The sequence below is a fragment of the Typopeltis vanoorti genome, chromosome 2 (genome assembly GCF_054136105.1).
Source record: "Typopeltis vanoorti isolate ZY-2024b chromosome 2, IOZ_Tvanoo_1.0, whole genome shotgun sequence".
Classification (NCBI taxonomy): domain Eukaryota; kingdom Metazoa; phylum Arthropoda; class Arachnida; order Uropygi; family Thelyphonidae; genus Typopeltis; species Typopeltis vanoorti.
Genome location: NC_143550.1, coordinates 149970251 through 149993744, shown reverse-complemented (window position 1 = coordinate 149993744; position 23494 = coordinate 149970251). Strand labels below are relative to the sequence as shown.

At 36.9% G+C, this 23494-nt stretch overlaps 1 protein-coding gene across 1 annotated transcript in view; it reads left to right on the top strand.

The window, feature by feature from the left end:
* Positions 1 to 23494, top strand: part of Arp3 (Actin-related protein 3) — a 204791-nt gene that overhangs the window by 48217 nt on the left and 133080 nt on the right. Inside the window, exon 3 of the mRNA XM_090408792.1 lies at positions 5444 to 5568. Coding sequence (XP_090264918.1) covers positions 5444 to 5568 — 125 coding nt within the window. The remainder of the gene's footprint in view (positions 1 to 5443; positions 5569 to 23494) is intronic.

Genomic DNA, 23494 nt, shown 5'->3' with positions numbered 1-23494 from the left:
AAGAATGTCATATTTCAAATGCAAATATTTTTCAAACCAAGTTGTTGATATTCATCTAAGATAATTGCTCACCTGCTCAGTTTTTTGCATGCATACTTATTCCATTCTAATCATTAAATGTCAAGATAATAATAATAGGTCAATAGAGAAATCCAGTGTGTGTTATGGTACACTAAATTTGAATCTCTGTTTCAGTATGCAAAGATAATTTAGACAAATCTATCAGGCTAATCCTCCCCGATGACAAATTTATCAAGTGGTGGTATAACTAATTTAAAGCAACTAGTGGAAGCAAATCTATGAGACATCTGAGAACTTTACAAGAAGTAGTTGAACACATTCATGCCCAAAAACAATTACTACATGTGCAGTTTTGAGTTGAACATTCCTTCATCCAAAAATAAAATAAAATAAAAAAAAGATTACAGTATAAGACCTTCCAGTTGCACTTCATTCAGCATAGTAGTAAAACCAATAAACAAAACCTGCTTTTATTTGCTCTTATTATGTGAAAAGATAGAAAAAGGGAAAGCAGATTCCACATTTCTAGCATTGTAAACACAGCTGGGTTATCATATTTGAAGTTTGGTACATACATTCTACTTAATATATAGACCTAGAAAGATATTTCTCCAAATGTTGGATGCATATAACTTGACTGGGCCATGTACTCATTTTGCATTTCAGAGTATGTAAACTGACACGACTGTCAAATTTCCAATTCAAGTTTAATCACTTTGAATACCTGTGGTGTCCACTTACAAACACCAAAGACCAATTTTTTCTTTGCAAAGAAAACAATAAGTGGTACTGTTTTTATGAATCTGTTAAAACAACTATGCTCTTCCATAGCTTGAGGGATGTCCTGATTATCATTTTATAGATAAATGGCAGTTCTAGGCATCTTTGCATTTTGAAAACATTGTGTGACAAACTTTGGATGTTCATTTCCTAAATAGATGGATAGCTAGAAAAAAGACCAATTTCTTGATTACCTCATGGTGTTCTGATTTTACACTCCTTAATATTTTCTTCTCCTCTCCAGTACTATAATGAATGATAAAGTGTATGCATCAAAAGTGACTTCACCACTAGAGCCTAAAACAGTATTAGATATGATGAAGCTAGTTATTCCAAAAATGTTGAAGGGTGTCTGTTAGAGCTAAGTTGGGGGAGCTGTGCCAGACTACCCATGGAATTGGGATTGAATTTGTTTATCTCAAAAAAAATGTTACTGCTGTTTTTTTTTTTTTTTTTTCTGTTTAACATAATACCACATTCTTTTGTAGAAAAATCTTATAGTTTGGGTTGCTGTTAGTGATAATTTTTATATAAATGTATCTTCAGTATTGATATTGCATCAATTATTAGTAGCAGTTATCCTGTATTATCTTTTCACTTTTTTTTTTCAGACTCCATTCATGAAAGGGTGTAAACCTATAAATTTATTTATTTCGTATCCAAACACAAGTAGTACAGTAGTAAGTAAGTGGTACAACATGATTTACCAACAAATTAGGATACATTACAATGAGATCAGCTTAGATTTGGTAGGTGAATTATACAGGGAATAATAATTAAATATGAAAAAAGGAAACTATATATAACTTATATACAATAAACATGGTCAGATGTTCCTCCAGTATCTTGCACAATCAACTGCTCTTTCTGTGCAGGATATAAAGTCCTCTTTTGCACAAGGCGATGGAAGAAGGGGACAAGAAAGAAGGTGTTCCATGGACTGGGTTGTCCCACACTCACAATTGTCTGGGCCAGTGAGGTAACCCCATTTGATGAGATTTTGTTTGCAGCTTCCTGTCGTCCGGAGTCTGTTTAGGCTTTTCCAAGTATTCCAGTCCAAGTGGGCACCACGTGGAAGATGTTCGTCTGTTGGAATACCAGTATTATTTTCAGGATATAGTGCAAACCATTGCTGAAGTCTTGTCTCTGGGATGTTTTTAGGTGGTTCAACAGTTGTCAGGAAGCTATGTCGGGATCTTAGTCTTGGGCACTGCAGTCTGGCCAAACAGTGGGTGGCATTCATCATTCATTTGTCTGCTTCTTTCATTAGCTGAGAATGCAGATCTTCAAATTGAAGTGGGTGCAATACCAGAAAAAGTATACAGGTCTTTTAGTGGTGTTGGTTTCAGACATCCTGTAATTAAGCGGCAACTTTCATTCAATGCTGGATCAAATTTTTCAGCATGGCAGGATCTGGACCATACTGGGTAGGCATATTCAGCAGAAGAATAGCAAAGGGCCAAGGCAGAAGATCTCAGGGTGCTAGGGTCTGCACCCCATTTGGAGGAGGTAAGCTTTCTTAGTATGTTGTTTCTTGCATTCACTTTTGGCTTTGTTTTTTTTATGTGGGTTTTATATGAGAAGGTGTGATCGAGAGTCACACCGAGGTAGATTGGTTTCCAGGAATGTTCTATGTTAGAGCCTTCCCAAGAAATCTGTAGCTTCCTGTTGGCTTCCTTATTGTTAAGGTGGAAAAGGCCAGTCTGGGTTTTTGGTTTTAGTTGATTACTGGTATAGTATGTGGTTAGATTATTTAAGGCAAGTGATAGAGTAGTTTCAATGGACTTGAAATTTTCTGACTGAGTAGCTATGGCAAGGTCATCAGCATAGATAAAATTTCTAGTTCCTATAAAGATGGGTAGATCATTGACGTAGATGTTGAAAAGTAATGGTGATAACACACTACCCCTGGGGGAGGCCATTTTTTTGGTGGTGCCAGTGGCTCTTCCTACCCCCAAGGTCCACGTAAAAGCATCTGTTTTCCAAGAGTGATTGGATCAGGAAGACAAGGCGATAGTCTCTAGTTATTCTGTATATTTTATTTCTGAGTGTGAGATGGTTTATGGTATCATATTGTAAAATTTTATTATCCTTTTGTGTTTAATTCTATTGTCTTGGCCTTTTTCTATGTTGCCATTGTAAAAGTTAATTTCTCCTTTATTTATCTTATGTATTGTTCTCTTTAAATCTTAATTACACTTATATTGCACTTGTATCTGTGCCCTTAGTAAAATCCTTCTCTAGTAAGACTTTATTCTCTTAACTTCTATATTTCTCTTGGCCAATCTTTACATATATGAATGATGCTAGTGGTTTAGGGGACAAAGGGAATATTAATGGTCAGTGCCAACTCCCTTGTCTCTACACTGGTTCTAATTCCTTTTTCGGATTCAGGGAAAATTTATTTTTCACTGCGCCACCCCGAATCCTAGATTAACAAAGAATGTAGAATCAGTGAACCAGAAAGAGTTTAGCTTACAATCTTATATTACTATAGGTTACGTTTGCAGTCGTAGCCTCACCATAAATTAATCTCCCGCTGTGGTCCGTATTTTATGAGCAAGTGCAACAGAGAAGAAAATCAGGCAAGTCATCAGTTAAACAAAAAACACAAAACATTTAATTCAATTGATACATATTACACATTATGAATACACTCTGATTAAGTAATCTGCAATTGCTAATGAATGAGCACTAATTTCACAGATTCTCTATATCTATCTTAGCATGTATGACAAAGAACTTCATTTATGATTTACGACTTATATTTGAAAGATCACACTTATTCATCAATATTAAAGACATTTGTTAACTGAATTACTAATGTAGCTCCATGTGCTCTCATACAATTTCTCTCACAAAATTCTCATAACTTATTCAATCATTAAAAGACACAATTCCTAGGCTCCACGTGCTCTTGTACAATTTCTTTCACAAAATACTCATAATATACTCTATCATTAAAAGAAACAATCTCTTGAGTTCTTCCTAAAATTTACAGATATCCTTTTAGTACACATTTACAAAAAAAAAAAAAAAAAAAAAATACTGTACGTTACCAATTGCCGGGGAAGCTATTTGGCCACCTCACATATCTCGTCAGGACAAATACTTTCGACTCCACGTTCCTTCTGCTTTTTTCTGAGGCATTCTTCAAGGGTTCGACCTGCACATACTTCTGGCTCCGAAAATAAGTAGATGTTATTCTTTGGTGAACTGGCTCAACATCATAACAAAATCTCCGTAAGCATCGGTGAATATCTTCTGCTGAGCTGGTCACTGATTGGTAAATTTTTGGGAAATCCACAGCAAAGTTCCTCAGTTATTATCTCGAATCTGCGGGGAACAAGGGAATGCCACGAGGAGGCTCCACACACCACAGCAAGACCGCACAAGCCTAAAAGTAAGAAGAATTTTCTGGTGCTGCACGACTTTTTAAATTGCACGCCACATGTTAACACTACATCATCGATTTCTCCTCCCATTTTTCAGTGTCACTTCACATCACCCAGTACTGAGCACTACACACAGAATCCTTAGCGTGATTCTCAGAATGCATGAGCGGGGGGGGTGACTATTTGCTTACGAAAAGGGTGCACTTGTACTCTTTGTTGCGCGAGTTTTCAATTCCGGCCACCTTTTATTTAATCGGGTTATCTCTTTCTCCCAGCAATTTATAAGTACTTACACTTGTGCAGTAAGATTTAAGCAATTTATCAATTCATAATACTTTACATTATAACAAAAATAAATGAAAGATTCTCAGTTTAGTAATATTTTAGTAATTTACAAGAGTTTAGTATATTCTGATATATCAATAATTGATTCAAAATGTAATCCCATGTTAAGTCTGAAGGAAATGTAAATTAATCCAATTTTAGTTTCATTCAGAACTTAACAATATGCTGCAGTTAGGTCTATAAATACAATAATACCATGGGTAGGCTAAGAGATTTTCTGCAGTTTTATTTATTTTTTTATATAACCCAGAAATCCTACTCTCGTGACCAAATGTGAACTTTTTCAATCCACTCCAGGCCTCTATTAACCAAGGGGCATTGAAATTCATTTATCCTAATGGCATTCATAAATATCCATGCCCATGGAGAGATTCAAAACTGCAACCTATTGGTTATAGAGTGAGTATACTAACCACTTGGCCAACCTGGCCATTGCCTAGCTGGCCAAGTGGTATATATAAAAATATGGAACATACTTATAATCGAGGCTCAAAAAATGTGCTTGCACGTGGTGAGTATTGTCAGCTGGCAACTAGCTGCAGAATAGATTATTTAATTAAAAAAACAACACTCAAAACAAAATCATTTTTACTTTAGAAAAACACAAATGCTGCAACAATAATCACTCTCCTGTTGACTTATTGGCATATGATTTTAAAAAATGGGATCATGAATGAGCAGGCTTCTTTAATTTGTTGAGCCCTGCTTATGATGCAAGATTCATTTTCCCATTCCTTTTATCAGAAACTGCTGATGTACTTAAACTGATCATAGCTTTCCATAGGTATTGGAAATATTATATTCTTGTTTGAAGATTAATCTGTGATAATTAAGATTATAGATTATTATGATGCTCCAGTGACCTCTAGTGATTTAAAGTTTATCTGCATCATATCATTTAGCGATAGCCATAAAGGAAACAGCAAAAATTGGAGATCAAGCCACTAGGCGTCTAGCTCGTGGAATTGATGATCTAGATTTTTATATTGGAGATGAGGCTTTGGATGCTTCAGGATATGCAGTCAAGGTATATTATTTACTTACTATACTTCTACCATTAGATTTCTGTAGTAGTAGTATTGTAATTTCTACTTATGTGACTTGTGTATTTTTATTCTTGTTGGAAACAAGATGCATTAACAATATTGCATTTACCTGAGAATAATAAGAAAAACCATTCCAATTTTTATTTCAGTCAGACCATCTGCAAGAGTACAAAGAGATAAAATCTGTCAAATTAATTATTGCAATAACTTCACTTTAGACAGATTAGAATTTGGGATTTCAGGAAAATACAATCATAACAAATTATACCTATGGTTGTACATAGGAGTTCAAATACCTAGGGTCCAGCATTAGCTCTGATGGCAATACAGCAACAGATGCTGAAGCCCGAGCCAATGCTGTCTGGATGAAGTGACGACGTCACTGGAGATTCTTCATGATAAGATCCCACTATACCTAAAATCAAAGATCTGTAGAACAGTCATCAGTAGATTAGTAGCTGTGTATGGAGCAGAATGCTGGCCAACAGCAAAGAAACACGAGCAAATCCTCCATACCATGGAAATGAGGATGCTGGGATGTACACTTGGTGTCACCAGTTTTGGCCAAACACCAATATGTGAGATCCTTGGCATTGCGCCGATAACAAAGAAGATGCTATGGGCACTCCTCAGATGGTACAGCAATGAGGACTATAATAAATTTGGTTTTATCCTTTACCCAAGTGTAAGCACACAAAGTTTGCACCTGAAGTATCTTCAGGATTGAGGCAACTCATAGTAAAGTTGGACCAAGCTCTCATCACTCCTTGTCTCAATATCTCCCATAATGCAAAGCACATCTCCTTGCAGACATGTATAATGCTATGCATTAAGGGAATGGCCACTACCCAGACCGGTTTCGACCTTTGCGGTCTTGTCAGTGGGAGCCAGACCCAGAAGGGTGATACTAAGGCAGAAGCAATGGAGAGGTCATGTTTACTTACAAGAGTTGCCAGAAGGTGTACCACCTTATTATTAATTTACTCTGGATTTAGAGAAAGATGTTGGAAGTTTATTTTCCACTTGGTTAGACTATAATAAATTTAGTTTAATCCTGTACCCAAGTGTAAGCAAACAAAGTTTGCCCCTAAAGTATTTTCAAGACTGAGGCAACTCGTAGTAAAGGTGGACCAAGCTCTCATCACTCCTTGTCTCAGTATCTCCCATAATGCAAAGCACGTCTCTTTGCAGACTACCTTTATTACTAGTTGCCTCGGCCCTGAAGATATTTCAGGTGCAAACTTTGTTTGCTTACACTTAGGTAAAGGATTAAACTAAATTTATTATAGTCTAACCAAGTGGAAAATAAACTTCTAGCAATGAAGACTGTGGCAAAATCAGCCATGAGACTTAATGTTGACGGCCAAAGACACATTGGCTTGATTGCCTAAACATGTGCACAGCAATTGCCCAAGATCATTCAAGATGGGGGAAGCAGTGCACACAAGCAGACCCTGTGTTATCCTGTTTTAAAACAATGTGTTATAACTTTTAACATACTCATCAGATTTTTACTGAAACTCCACTGCTTAATAGTTCTTTGAATAAAGTAACTTTTGTTGCTGATATCCTGACAGTTCTCACAAAAACATAAATTAACAACCCATGGAGTAGAATAAGATTTTATATATAAAATACTATTATTTAAATAATTGTTTTTTATAACTGTACATTAAAAATTAGTTTCGGTAATACAGAACCAGGATCAGTTTGAACTGCAATTTGAAATTGTATTTACATTAAACAGGTTAAATACATCCTGGCAATTTAAACTCGGCTATATCAAACAAACTATTATAAATTGGAAGGTTGTTTTTTAGTTATTTACATGACTATCTACTTTAGAATAGGCATATAATGAAAGGAAAATGAAAATAACAGGACAAGATAATGGGGGGGGGGGGATAAATACTTTTGGAATACATATGGATAAACCATAATTTAATCATCAAAATGGATAATTATAATAATGTTATTAAGAAGGAAATATCTCTCTCAATCATCCTCAATTGAGGATGATTGAGAGAGATAATAGAGATGCCACTGTAATAAATGTTCTCATGTTAGGGGACACCGTACTTGCAAAGGAATACTACTTTAGTAATTCAATATTTAGTTATGCTGGTCTATTTAGTAACCAGAATGGGAGCTTCAGTTTTAGATTGGACAATACGTAAGATGTTTACAGGAAATATGAAAATAGGAATTTCTTATTTAACTCTATGAATGCTAGAAATTTGTTAATTTGAGCTAATGATCAATAGCGTGAATCCAATATGAAAGGTGTAATAGAGATGTGGTGTCATCCTTTTAGGCAGGATAGAGAGCAAGGGTAAGGACATGAGATTATGTTAATGATTAGTAAAACATTAGATTCTATGTATATTTGGATCCCATTATTGAATCTGTTTGGAGTAACAATTCAGCTTTAAGGGTGGTGGTTTGTTACAACAACAACAACAACAGGGGAAAATTCTGATTTTGATGGCTTTTTCAAATATGTCAAATGGACCACAAAAATAAATGTTAGTAATCAGTGACTTTTTTCCTGATATTTATTGCATATTGTGGGATGGATGTTTAACTCAAGTAAACTTTTTCTTGATTTGTTTAAATGACTATTTCTTGTTCCAACATGTGAAACACACATGTTACATGAGAAAGAAATATATCTAACCTAGTACTCACTAGGGAACCTTCTGATTATGACTGTCCTTCAAGTTAAAGAAGCACTCGCATGCAATGATCAGTGTTCTGATTTAGAGTATGTGATTTTTCCCAACAGGTGTCAGACAATTTGAAGTGGCTTGAAAAATTACTACATTTAGCCTCTAGAATGGGTTCCTGGATTATCTAATCCTTATCTTCTTATGATATTAAATATACTGTATGTTTTCAACCTTTCATTGGTGAGGTCATTAAAAAAAGTTTGTATTTCATTGTGTATCCGATGGGATACACAATGAAATAGGGATGGCAGGTAATATTATTGCAACACTTGCAGGTGGCACAGGATTTAGTGTTTTCAAATATCATGCAAAATTGAACCTTACATTAGTATGTTGGAATAGCCTTGGCTGTAAGTCACCAACTAATATTATTCACACTTCCTTTCTCCCCCTCCCTCTCCCACTACCTTAGGGCTCATGTAAATGCATTCTCCTCCCAAATGTCAGAGATATGAAAAGTAGCCAAAGTATTGCATATGTCAGCGGTATCAAAAAGTATGAATGTAGCCAAAATTACTACATAAATATGATCTACATGTCCCTTTCAAACTATGCATAAGTTTTGGTAGTCTCCGTCTTTTAGTTCATCTTGATGTTTTTTATTATTATACAGGCATCTCCATGGAGTCTGAAAGCTCGTTGCAGGAAACCCAAACTATCAACACAATACCTGTCGCACCTCTCCTCAAAATTACTGACATAATTTTGAGGAGAGGTACTGGCAACCCATTCCACTTATTCCCTACTCTCTCTAGCCAAGTGTTGAAATATTTCCTCTGCATCGATCCTATAAAACCATTTAGTAAAAGTTTCTATCATATTCCCTCTTTTCTGCCTGTCAATCAACTTTTGCAACCTCATAACCCTCCAGATCTGTCATAAGGCCACTCATTATCTTGTTCACTTGCCTCTAGATGTCTAATGTGTTCTTCAATAACCAAATAATCTTATGACTTACCTTGGCAACCTTAGTAATATGCCCTCTAAACTTCAAATGTCTGCTAACACTCCCAAATCTCTAGCGTCATCAGTTTCATCGAGTACATTTACATCAGTGTGGTATACAGCTTGTAATCTTTTTATTCCAAAATGTATAACTATAAACTTTTCCACATTACACTAACATCCATTATCTTTTGTCCATTATGTCAGCCCATTTAAATCATCCTGCAACTCTTTGCATTATCAGTGATTTTTCTTTTCAAATTCTTTTCTATATCATTTGTGTAAATAGATAGTAACGTTCCAAATGCAGAGCCTTGCACCACATCACTAGTCCTTTTCTCCTGGATTCTGCTCCTTTATTTACAGGTAACATTCGTATAACGTGGATGTTAGGTTCCACAGAAATCCCGCATTATATAAATCGCGTTGAGACTCAGATCACATAGAAAAAGTAGTTATGTTCCGAAATTGTTTTTTTAATTATATAAACAACGATGACATATCCAACAAAAAATATTTTTATTTAATTCAGGTAATTCATGTAAGTTAAGAAAACATATAAACTATGAAACAAAATACATAATATAAACTTATAAAAATACAAATGGGTGTGCTTAAGGGTCAAAGCTGTATAACTGAGAGGAGACCTCCACATAGCCTTTAAAGGACTGCGGAGAACCGACCAGGGCTTCTGACCTAATGTCCAATCCTCACCTTTTCGTGGTGCACCCTGTTGGGTATCTACTTGGATACTGAACGAACGAGGATGGTCTGGCAATTTGGGATTTAGCCGACCAAATTGTATTCTTATTGGTTAAACCAAAATAAAAAATGATGGTACAACATGACAAAATTTCATGCCGGCTGGGGCGTCGCCCGGTTAAACAAGGCCCCCGTTGTTTTTGCCAGGGAACCAGGGCGAACAGCGAAAAGCCAGCTACTGGAACAAAAGTGAAAACAAAAATCCCAACTCAACATCACCAGAGTTAAAGATCGGTACTATCCACGTAAGAAGCCTCAATGGCAAAGAAATAGAGCTAGCTGAGGAATTAGATAAGTACCAGATCGACATAATACGGGTGACTGAAACAAAAAAGACCAAAACTGGTGAGATCTTTCTGAGCAATAAATACAAAATGTTATATTCAGGCAATGACAATCAAGGAAAAGGAGTAGCCATAGTATTCAACACAAAATACGAGGCTAATCTTCTTGAATGGCAGTCCGTCTCAAGTAGAGTAATGTGGGCAAATATGAGAATGGGGAACTGGACAATGAGACTTATTTGTGCCTATGGTCCCACAGAAGGTTCTACTAAGGTAGAAGTGGAGGAATTTTTTGAGGCTTTAGAAAAAGCAACTGACACAATGAAAAAGGCAAAGTTGGTCCTTGTTGGGGATCTAAATAGCAGAGTAGGAAATGATTGTGAGACATACAAAAATATTTTGGGAAAATTTGGAGAAAAGAGCAAAGCTAATAATAATGACAAATATCTGTTGGATTTCTGCTCAGGACATGGACTGGTTATTACTAACACCATGTTCCAACATGGTGCTTAAGGGTCAAAGCTGTATAACTGAGAGGAGACCTCCACATAGCCTTTAAAGGAATGCGGAGAACCGACCAGGGCTTCTGACCTAATATCCAATCCTCACCTTCTCGTGGTGCACCCTGTTGGGTATCTACTTGGATACTGAACGGACGAGGATGGGCTGGCAATTTGGGATTTAGCCGACCAAATTGTATTCTTATTGGTTAAACCAAAATATAGAATGATGGTACAACATGACAAAATTTCATGCCGGCTGGGGCGTCGTCCGGTTAAACAAGGTCCCCGTTGTTTTCGCCAGAGAACCAGGGCTAACAGCGAAAAGTCAGCTACTGGAACAAATTTGAAAATAAACCCCAACTCAACATCACCAGAGTTAAAGATCAGTACTATCAACGTAAGAAGCCTGAATGGCAAAGAAATTGAGCTAGCTGAGGAATTAGATAAGTACCAGATCGACATAATAGGGGTGATTGAAACAAAAAAGACCAAAACTGGTGAGATCTTTCTAAGCAATAAATACAAAATGTTATATTCAGGCAATGACAATCAAGGAAAAGAAGGAGTAGCCATAGTATTCAACACAAAATACGAGGCTAATCTTCTTGAATGGCAGTCAGTCTCAAGTAGAGTAATGTGGGCAAATATGAGAATGGGGAACTGGACAATGAGACTTATTTGTGCCAATGGTCCCACAGAAGGTTCTAGTAAGGTAGAAGTGGAGGAATTTTTTGAGGCTTTAGAAAAAGCAACTGACACAATGAAAAAGGAAAAGTTGGTCCTTGTTGGGGATCTAAATAGCAGAGTAGGAAATGATTGTGAGACATACAAAAATATTTTTGTAAAATTTGGAGAAAAGAGCAAAGCTAATAATAATGGCAAATATCTGTTGGATTTCTGCTCAGGACATGGACTGGTTATTACTAACACCATGTTCCAACATAAAAATGTGCACAAATTCACATGGAGAGAAGAGGCTAGGAATAAGAAAAGTCTCATTGACTATGTTATTGTTGATAGTGATGTTTTCTCCCTGGTGCAGGACACGAGAGTGTACAGAGGATTTGAAATTGGAAGTGATCACTATTTAGTCTTGAGCAGGATAAAATTGAATTTCATATTGAAAAGAATAACATGTAAGAAAGTTTTAAAGCGAATAAAAGTTGAGCAGCTCTCAGATGTGAACCGTACACTCTGGTGTCCTGCACCACGGAGAAAACATCACTATCAACAATAACATAGTCAATGAGACTTTTCTTATTCCTAGCCTCTTCTCTCCATGTGAATTGGAGAGAAGAGGCTAGGAATTGGAGAAAAGAGCAAAGCTAATAATAATGGCAAACTTTATTAGCCATTATTAATAATATATTAATATATATTATTAATATATTAATAATATATTAATTTATTGATATATTATTAATAAATTAATAATATATATTAATATATTATATTAATATATATATATAATAATAACAGGAAGTTAAAGAGGCAGTGAAGGAAAAGAAGAAAGCATATCAAAAGTTCCTGTCAAATAAGTCAGCTTGTGCTCTTAGAGAATATAGAGACAAATGCAAGAATGCTAAACACTGTGTAAAACTAGCTAAACAAAAGTCATGGGAGGACTTTGGCAAGAATATAGAAAATAAATATCAAGAAGGTGGCAAAATATTCTGGAGGTTGTTGAAGAAGCTTAAGAATGGAGGAAAGAGTGCTATAAAAGGAATTAGAGATGATAAAGGTGACATGAAAATGGGAGAAAAAGATATCCTTGAAGTATGGAGTAATTACTTTGAAAAACTGCTAAATGAAACAAGCAGTGATGACAACACAGTGGTAAAAAACACTGACCAGGCATGCAGTCAGGAATACATATCCATACTAGAAGTAGAAAAAGCCATCAAAGGCTTGAAATGTGGAAAGGCAGCAGGAGTAGATGATATTCGACCAGAAATGCTGAAGTATGGTGGTATAAGAGTCTTACAGTGGCTGCACTGCATAGTTCAGAAAGCCTGGACAGAGGGACGAATTCCCGATGATTGGAGTAGAGCTCTAATAGTACCCATGTATAAAAAGGGAAATAAAACTGCATGTGAGAATTACAGAGGTATTTCTCTACTGAGTGTTCCTGCAAGATCTATGCAAGTATACTTGAGAAACTATTGAGAAGAATTGTGGAAGAAAAGCTTGGTGAAGAACAAGCTGGATTCAGGCCAAATAGAGGCTGTCAGGATCAGATCTTCACTTTACGACAAATAGTCGAGAAAGCATGGGAAGATCTGTATTTAAGTTTTGTCGATCTGCTTAGTCTTTATTTGAGTTCTAAGTCAGCAGTTAGAATTGAAGGAAGTACAGGAAGATGGTTTAATGTTAAATCTGGTGTGAGACAAGGATGTACATTATCCCCTCTGTTATTCATTATCTATATGGATCACATTATGAAGGAAAGTGGTATTAAACATGATATCAAAATTGGAGATGTTAATGTCAGCTCTTTGCTTTATGCGGATGATGTTATACTTCTAAATAAATCCGCTACAAGTCTGCAAGATTCTCTGACTAAATTGAATAGCTGTTGTAATAGATATGCTATGAAGGTCAGCAATAAAAAGACAAAGACAATGAAAATAGGCAGAATCATTGAAAATGTCAACTGTGTTGTGAATGGAGAACCTGTGGAACAAGTAAAACATTTCAGTTACTTAGGCACGATTTTTACTGAAGATGGTAAATTAAATATAGAAATAGACAACAGAATCAGCAAAGCTGGTATGGTGGGAAGTCAATTGAATAAATTCATATGGAATAAGAAAGAAATTAGTCGGAACACTAAATTAGCTGTATACAAGACAGTGTTCAAACCAGTTTTAACTTATGGATCTGAGAGCTGGGTCAGAAGTAAAACACTTGACCAAAGACTAGAGACCGCAGATATGAGAGTCCTGAGAAAGATTAGAGGCGTGAACAGATGGCATCAATGACAATATCATATTAAAAATGAGGATATTAGGAAAGAACTTGACATTGTCAGCATTCTGAATGCGTTAGCAGAGCTAATCTCAGGTGGTATGGTCACTTAAACAGAATGGGGGAAGAAAGATTAGCAAAACAAGTGTTCTCTGCCAGGTTATCAGCAAAACGACCCATAGGAAGACCAAGATATATGTGGATTGATAAGGTACAAAGTGCTTTAGACGATAGAAATATAAGATCTGATAATGTTGGAGTGTTGACAAGTAACAGACTGATTTGGAGGAAAATTGTAGATAGGTAATTAATAGTGATGTAATTTTTTTCATGTAGTACTGTCATATCCTGTACACCCCTTGAGGGTACATGGCAGGAATTTGATGATGATATAACTGTAGTTATATGTACAGTTATAGTTCGCCCACCGATTTGAGGTCCCTCGACACTTCTGCGCATGTCAGAAAAAGGAGAATCCATTCCGATAATAGGGTAATCACTCTGTCTTCTAGGATGTAATAATAAACAAACTGAGTTTGTTTATTATTACAGGTCGGAAAATTTAGCTTTACTTTTACGAACATTGCTGTTTTTAAAGTGTAACTATTTTACTTGTATAACAGTTGGAAAAATGTACGTAGAGTGTTAATACGTGCAAATACTGAGTTCCACATAAAACAATGTCACTTCGCTCCATGATAAGTTTCCTTTTATTCTGGGACTTTTTAAAACAAAATGCGATTTCATGAAGTATTTTCCTTAAAGTTTCTCTTTTCTAAGGAAAATTAATTTTTTCTTTAAGCACAAGAATAAATTTCGGAACAGTTGGCACTCTTTTCTCGACCACGTAAAATTCGTGAATCGCTCTTCTTATAACGTCTACATCAAAATCATTCAAAGCTACGATTTCGATGGTTTTCTTTCTCTGGCACTTTTTTTTTTTAGGAGATTTAAATTTTGGCTTACCTTCACCTTTTGATTCCCTACGAATTCTTTTAACAGTCGACTCCGATACGCCTGCAATTGGACTTGCACGTTTTATGACTTGAGAAAGGGGAACAAGAAGATGGCCTTCTGACTATTCTTTTTCGGAGAATGTCAGCACATTATTCAATATTCTTTTGCAAGAGCTACTGAAACGTGTAACAGTAGAACTTGTTGACTGTACTGGATCCATCATGCAAATTAATAATAAAAAAATAATGCAAAAAGAGAACAACAAAAATCAAGCTAGTACTAGTACAGCGACAGTCAAGAAAGCATGTGATTTTGCATGTTGGCGACCAATTCGTACATCCTTCATTTTTTTCTCCCCTTCAGCATGAATCGAATATTCTTGGCACCAAGCCAAGAAGGGATCTAGAAATGGTGGCGAACTATATATGGTGTAACAATACACCATATAACTGTAGCGTATTGAATAGCTTCTCTCTTGGCACCTTGTCATATGCCTTTTCCAAATCGACAAAACTTAAATACAGATCTTTGTTATATACACATGATTTCTCCACTATTTGTCATAAAGTGAAGATCTGATCCTGACAGCCTCTATTTGACCTGAATCCTGCTTGTTTTTCACCTAGCTTTTCTTCCACAATTCTTCTCGACCGTTTCTCAAGTATACTTGCATATGCCTCTGTGCAAAAGGAAATAAAATAAAAATTCAGTTTTATTTCCTTTTTTATATATAGGTACTATGAGAGCTCTACTCCAATCATCGGGAATTCGTCCCTCTGTCTTGGCTTTCTGAACTATGCAGTGCAGCCACTGTAAGACTTTTATACCACTATACTTCAGCATTTCTGGTCGAATATCATCTACTCCTGCTGCCTTTCCACATTTCAAGCCTTTGATGGCCTTTTCTACTTCAAGTATGGATATGTATTCCTGACTGCATGCCTGGTTAGTGTTTTTTATCACTGTGCTGTCATCACTGCTTGTTTCATTTAGCAAATTTTCAAAGTAATTATTCCATACTTCAAGGATATCTTTTTCTCCCGTTTTCATTTCACCTTTATCATCTCTAACTCCTTTTACAGCACTCTTTCCTCCATTCCTAAGCTTCTTCAACGACCTCCAGAATATTTTACCACCTTCTTGATATTTATTTTCTATGTTCTTGCAAAAGTCCTCCCATGACTTTTGTTTAGCTAGTTTTACACACTGTTCAGCTTTCTTACATTGGTCTCTGTATTCTCTAAGAGCACAAGCTGACTTATTTGCCAGGAACTTTTGATATGCTTTCTTCTTTTCTTTCACTGCCTCTTTAACTTCCTGTGTCCACCATGGAGTTCTAATTTTTCTATCCTTGCAGATAACTTCACCACATGCCTCTCTAGCTGAATCAATCAGGGTTTTCTTTAATGCTTGCCACTGAATCTCCAAGGTTTGGTTCTTGTTCTGAAAATCTTTCATTTTTCCTTCAATAATCTTTGTGTATTTTAGTCTACAGTTCATCTGATAGCTGCTCACCTTTTTTTTGCTTTTAAAACTTTCTTACATGTCATTCTTTTCAATATGAAATTCAATTTTATCCTGCTCAAGACTAAATAGTGATCACTTCCAATTTCAAATCCTCTGTACACTCTGGTGTCCTGCACCAGGGAGAAAACCTGACTATCAACAATAACATAGTCAATGAGACTTTTCTTTTTCCTTGCCTCCTCTCTCCATGTGAATTTGTGCACATTTTTATGTTGGAACATGGTGTTAGTAATAACTAGTCCATGCCCTGAGCAGAAATCCAACAAGTATTTGCCATTATTATTAGCTTTGCTCTTTTCTGCAAATTTTTCCAAAATATTTTTGTATGTCTGACAATCATTTCCTACTCTGCTATTCAGATCCCCAACAAGGACCGACTTTTCCTTTTTCATTGTGTCAGTAGCTTTCTCTAGAGCCTCAAAAAATTTTTCCACTTCTACCTTAGTAGAACCTTCTGTGGGACCATAGGCACAAATAAGTCTCTTTGTCCAGTTCCCCATTCTGATATTTGCCCAAATCACTCTACTTGACACTGCCTGCCATTCAAGAAGATGAGCCTTGTATTTTGTGTTGAATACTATGGCTACTCCTTCTTTTGCTTCATTGTCATTGCCTGAATATAACATTTTGTATTTATTGCTCAGAAAGATCTCACCAGTTTTTGTCTTTTTTGTTTCAGTCATCCCTATTATGTCGATCTGGTACTTTTATAATTCCTCAGCTAGCTCCATTTATTTGCCAATCAGGCTTCTTATGTTGATAGTACCGATCTTTAACTCTGGTGATGTTGAGTTGGGGTGTGTTTTCAGATTTGTTTTCCCCATAATATTGTTTTCTTCAATTTCCTTGCACCTTTTGTTTAGGTGTTTTTTCTTTATCTTTCCAACCTGTCTTTGAATTTTCACTTTTCTTCTTTCCTCTGCTATTGGACTAGCTTCTTCTGACTACCATTTACAATCTTGCTTTCTTGTTGCATAATTAAGAGTCTTCTTTGCTGCTTCTATTACTGTATATTTTGTTTCTTTCCACAGTTCTAATTCTCCTTTCTGTGTTCTCCAAAGATTTTAATTTCTTTCCGACTTTCTTTTACTTTAAACGCTTCATTTATAGGATCTATATCAAATCGGGTACTGTCCTTTTGTTTCTTCTTCTTAGCACTTAATTTCAATTTAACTTCGGCTATCAATAATTCATGATCTGTCCCACAGTCTGCTCCAGGTAGTGTTTTTTCTGTTTGGATAGCACTCCTCCACCTTCTGCTGGCAATAATATAAACTATCTGATTTCTGTGTTCCCCATTAGGTGAAGTCCATGTGTATAATCTTTTATGTTGTTGTTTCCTTGTGTAGAGGCTTAAGTGCTGTGAGGGCATTATGTTGGAGGTTTAATGGATTTTTTTACAACACTCAAAGAATTAAAATAGAATTTAATACTTCCTATATTTCGTCCTAGTCACTAGGACATCTACGGGGATTACAAAGACAATTAATGTAACATGCACACAAAAACTTACAATACTAAGCCCAACCACGTGGGTGACAATAAAGTCCTATCTAGGTGGAGCGCCCTCTAAGGGCAGTTGTAGGTGTCCTGGAATGTAAGGTGGGACCTCTGGTGATGACTGTTTCCCAAATCTTCGGAAGCTTAATGCAACTGTATTTGTTAAGATTTGGTTGGTTTTTGAGAGCTGCTGCTGCTTCTAAGAAAAGTCTCTCTTTCTTGAATTTGCTGTGGTGGAGCATGGTGGTTTTCTTCCATGATACTCTGTGGGTAGTGTCCAAAACATGGTCAGCCAAGCCTGAATGGCCATAGTTGTGTTTAACGATGTACGACTTGTGTTCCTCTAGGCGGATGGATGATGATCTGCCTGTCTGTCCAAAGTACGCAAGCTTACAGGAACAGGGTACTTTGTAAACTCCAGGCAGAGAGAGAGGAGGGAGCTGATCTTTCGTAGAATGGATAAGGGTAGCCAGTTTGCGGTAGGGCTTATATGCTGTGTGTAGGTTATACTTTTTTAGTATCTTGGCTATTTTTTCCGAAGTGCCACGGATGTAGGGTATGGTGATGGCATTTTTAAATTCTTGTTGATGAGAGGAATGGGGGAGGAATTGATTATTTTTTTGATGCTGTGTTCGCTGTAACCATTGGAACTTTCCTGTAGTGTTCGCTGTAGCCATTGAAACAGAACTTTCCTCTCCAATGGCTACAGCGAACACAGCATCAAAAAAATAATCAATTCCTCCCCCATTCCCCGTCCCTCTCATCAATAAGAATTTAAAAATGCCATCACCATACCCTACATCCGTGGCACTTCGGAAAAAATAGCCAAGATACTAAAAAAGTATAACCTACACACAGCATATAAGCCCTACCGCAAACTGGCTACCCTTATCCGTTCTACGAAAGATCAGCTCCCTCCTCTCTCTCTGCCTGGAGTTTACAAAGTATCCTGTTCCTGTAAGCTTGCGTACTTTGGACAGACAGGCAGATCAGCATCCATCCACCTAGAGGAACACAAGTCGTACATCGTTAAACACAACTATGGCCATTCAGGCTTGGCTGACCATGTTTTGGACACTACCCACAGATTATCATGGAAGAAAACCACCATGCTCCACCACAGCAAATTCAAGAAAGAGAGACTTTTCTTAGAAGCAGCAACAGTTCTCAAAAACCAACCAAATCTTAACAAATACGGTTGCATTAAGCTTCCGAAGATTTGGGAAACAGTCATCACCAGAGGTCCCACCTTACATTCCAGGACACCTACAACTGCCCTTAGAGGGCGCTCCACCTAGATAGGACTTTATTGTCACCCACATGGTTGGGCTTAGTATTGTAAGTTTTTGTGTGCATGTTACATTAATTGTCTTTGTAATCCCCGTAGATGTCCTAGTGACTAGGACGAAATATAGGAAGTATTAAATTCTATTTTAATTCTTTGAGTGTTGTAAAAAAAAATCCATTAAACCTCCAACATAATTTTATGTTGTTGGCAGCAAGTATTTGCAATAAAGCAACTGTTCTAAACACAAAACTCTAACATCCTTTCTCCTGCTTCATTCCTCAGTGATGCCTTGTTCTCCTTTTTCACCCACTTTTATATTTCAGTCACCTAATCTTAAAAGAAAATCTGTTTTATCAATACTGTAGCTGCTGTAAAATTTTTCTACTTCATCTTTACTTGAATCTTTACTGGGTGCATATACCTGAATGAGTGTAACATTCACTGGGTATGCCTTTATTCTGATTAGAATTATTCTATTTAAAAAAATTAAAAAAAAGTCTGGTTTACACTTCGGCATGTCATTTGAGAACATTTTAATCTTAAGTTTAATAACACGGTGGAATGCCACTGTAAATGGCAAACTACAGGTTATGCCACCAATTTTCTGGTACCTTTGTTTCCAGAACAGTGCTGATTTAGCCATTTTGCCAGACAAACAGTGATCACATAATAATAATTCATTAGTACTCCTCTTTCCCACTTAATTATACCTCTTCCATATCTTGTCTCTAAAGCATATGGACTGCTAGAAACTAAATATTAAATGTAAATAAAGTGTGAATTAAGTGATTCAGTGAAATACATTAGTAGAAGTGATAAGTACAAGTGGATGTGGACTTGCACTTATGCTTGATATTACTACCACTCACTCACTATGTTCACTGGGCATCTACAGATGCCGTGTGGTCACTCCGATGCTCGATGATGTTCCACACCAGGCCTCGCCATGTAGTCCTGTTGTTTGCTTTTCTGGCAGCCTCAACTCTCTGAAGATCAGTCACTCCACACACGCCATCCATCCATCTCATTGATGGTCTACCCCTGCCTCTTTTTCCAGGAACTTTACCTTCTATTACTGTTCTTAGAAGTTCTCCTTCCATTCTTTCTATGTGTCCAAAATATTTTAACTTTCTTCTGTCAATATCCTTAAGGAGCCTTAAAGTTCTACTAATCTTTTCTAACACCCATTCATTTGTACGCCTTTCAGTATATGATATCCTCAACAGCCTTCTGTAACACCACATCTCAAAAGCAGATATCCGTTTCTTATCTGACTTCTTTAGGTTCCAAGTCTCACATCCATAAGTCGCTGTTGGAAAAACAACTGCATCTAAAATCCTCAATACTTTGTTCCCATGGAGATAGATCCATCCTTCCAGATTTTAGACAGGTCTCTGGCTGTTGTTTTAGCCATTCCTAACCTTTTTCTGACATCTTCTGAACAGCAATTCTTCACATTAATAATGGATCCCAGGTACTCAAACTTGCTGACTTCCTCAATTCTTTCTCCATTAAGATACACTTGTTTCTCAAGAGCTTCTCTGTTTGTTTTTCCTTTGAGAACCATGATCTTTGTCTTGCTAGAATTGAGTTGAAGTCCTCTGTTATTACCAATCTTGTTAACTTTATCAAGAATTAGTCCTAGTTCTTCTATGTCATTACAAAGGAGTACTGTATCATCAGCGTACCTCAGATTATTGATCAATCAATCTCCTATCGTAATTCCTGTCCTGAGCTCATCCAATGCTTCACACATGATGTCCTCTGCATATATATACTAAACAGGTGAGGAGAAAGTAAACATCCTTGTCTAACTCCTTTTCCAACTTGAAACCAGTCAGTCAATCCAACACCTGTTCTTACTGTGGCTTCTTGCTCCTTATACAAGTTGGCTATCAACCTGATAGTGTGTTGAGGAAAACCCATTCTTTTCATTACTTCCCACAGTTTCACATGCTCAACACAGTCAAAAGCTTTAGAGTAGTCTAAGAAACACATTATCAGAGGGAGTCTGAATTCTTTATATTTTTCTATGATCTGTCTAAGGCAAAGGATCTGATCTCTGGTGCCCCTACCTTTCCTAAAACCTGCTTGTTCCTCGGGCATCTCTGCCTCAATCCTATTTAGCATGATCTTTAATAAAATTTTGCTTGCATGAGATATCAAACTAATAGTTCTATAATTCTTGCATGCCTTCTTATCACCTTTCTTGTGTAGTGGTACGAAAACTGACTTCTTCCAGTCTCTAGGCCATGATCCTGTCTCCCATATCCTTGTAATCAAGCTATGAAACACTCTTATCCCTCCATCCCCTGTGGCCTTAATTAACTCTGCTGGAATTTCATCTGCACCTGGGGCCTTATTGCTGTTGAGCTGCTTAACTGCTCTTTCAACTTCATGCCTAAGTGGAGGAGGTTCCAAATCAAAATTTTCTTGGTTGGAGGACTCTACATTTTCTTTATCCAATCTGCTGTACAGTTCATTCCTCACAGTATTCTTTCCATCTGTTTTTGATTTCCAACTCTTCTGTTAGTAATGATCCATTCCTGTCTTTGATGACATTCAATTTAGGCTTAAACTTGTGCTTTAAGTCACGAACTAAATAAAACATCCTTTTATAATTATGCCTTCTCATCTGGAACTCTATTTCTTCACATTTATTAGTATAGAACTTTTCCTTGTCCTGCTTGATGGCTCTTCTGATTTCTCTATGTGATCTCTTGTATTCTTTGGTCCCTGTGTCTCTTTGTTTCTCCAACCGCCTTCTTTTGATTAGTTCCTATGTTGAATCTGATATCCATGGGTCTCTTGGTTTTCTTATTGGGCCGAGATACGTCTTCACTGTATCCTGTATTATCATCTTGACTCCTTCCCAAAGCATTTCTGGTGAGATTTCCTCATTGGTCTCCAAAAAATCATCCAGACGAGTTGATGTTTCTTCTGTGAATCCACTAGGAATTACTCTAACATCCAATCTAGTGGAATGTGCCTGACCTGAAAGTTTTCGGAGTCTTAGTCTTACTTTGGCTCTTACCAGCTGATGGTCTGTACCACAATCTGCTCCAGGACAAGTATGCACATCAGAGATGCTTATCTTCCACCGCTGGAGAGCCAGGATGTAATCGATCTGGTGCCTTGACCTATCAATGTTAGATGTCCAAGTATAGGTCCGTCGTGGATGTTTCTGGAAGCAGGTATTGGTAATAACTAATCTGTTAGCACGGGCAAATTCCAACAGTCTTTCACCATGGGTGTTACGTTCACCCAGACTAAACATGCCACACTCCGGCCTGACTCATAGTCTTTCCCACTTTTGCATTTAAGTCTCCTAAGATGTATAGTATGTCTCTCCTTGATAGGCAGTCCAAAACAGTTTGTAAGTTTTCATAGAATTCTTCACTCTCTTCTTCAGGCCTATCCGTATGGGGTGCATAAACTACCACAATTGATACATTGGTAGGCTGAGCCTTAAGTCTAATGGAGAGTATCCTATCATTAATGGGATTATAACCAAGAAGGCTTCTTGCCTGAGCTGTCTTCAGTATCACAGTTACCCCATGATGTTTTGAGTCACCACCTGAGTAAATAACTAACTTACCATCATTACATATTACTACCTCCATCGTGAAATGACCTTGCTTAGAAGCTATGACATGGTTAAAGGTAACAAAATAAGCTAAATACTTAGAATTAAGAAATCGCCACCAGGTGATGTAAATGATTGAGTGTGTGCCACATATCTGGTGATCGAGCGAACTAGCCCAGTGGTATTGCAAATTTCAGCTATCAATAATTTGCACTCTTGTAATTTTGTCCAGACTAAAGGAAGGGCAGACCATCCATTGCTGGAAAATCAGTGGTGTACCTGTAGTTTGTAATTCATCACACTGATGATGAGCCACATGTTGTCTTTTGAGCCAGAGTTTGCATGACTGTTGTCTGGATAATCTGAGATTTACTCTATTTTATGGACTTTTAACAAAGATGATTTTTCTTTAACAGGAAAAAATAAAATTATACTAAAATGTGAAGCTACAGTAGCCATAAGATGCTTTGGTTAAGAAGACTCAAGTTCATATCCATATCTTTCTTTGCATCTTGGATGCAAAGAGCCTTAATTGAGGGTGTTTCAATTGAAGTTAGTAAGTCTCATGTGGTGGCAGTGGTTTTCATCTTGCAGAACATTCAGACTGGCCAGAGAACACACAGTTGCATATAGTTGACAGATATGTGGACTCTTTAGATAAGATTAGCCTCTTCTCATAATGTTAATTAAGTTTAACTAAAGGCAAGTTAGTACTTGGTCATGATAAGCCATTGAACTTAAATATGTTTCAACACTCCTGTCGAGGTGCATCCCTCAGATTATCGGAGTCACCAGTTGCCCAATATACATCAAAAGCACGAGGGCAGTCTGATTGGCTTCAAGCATCCCCTTGCACCCC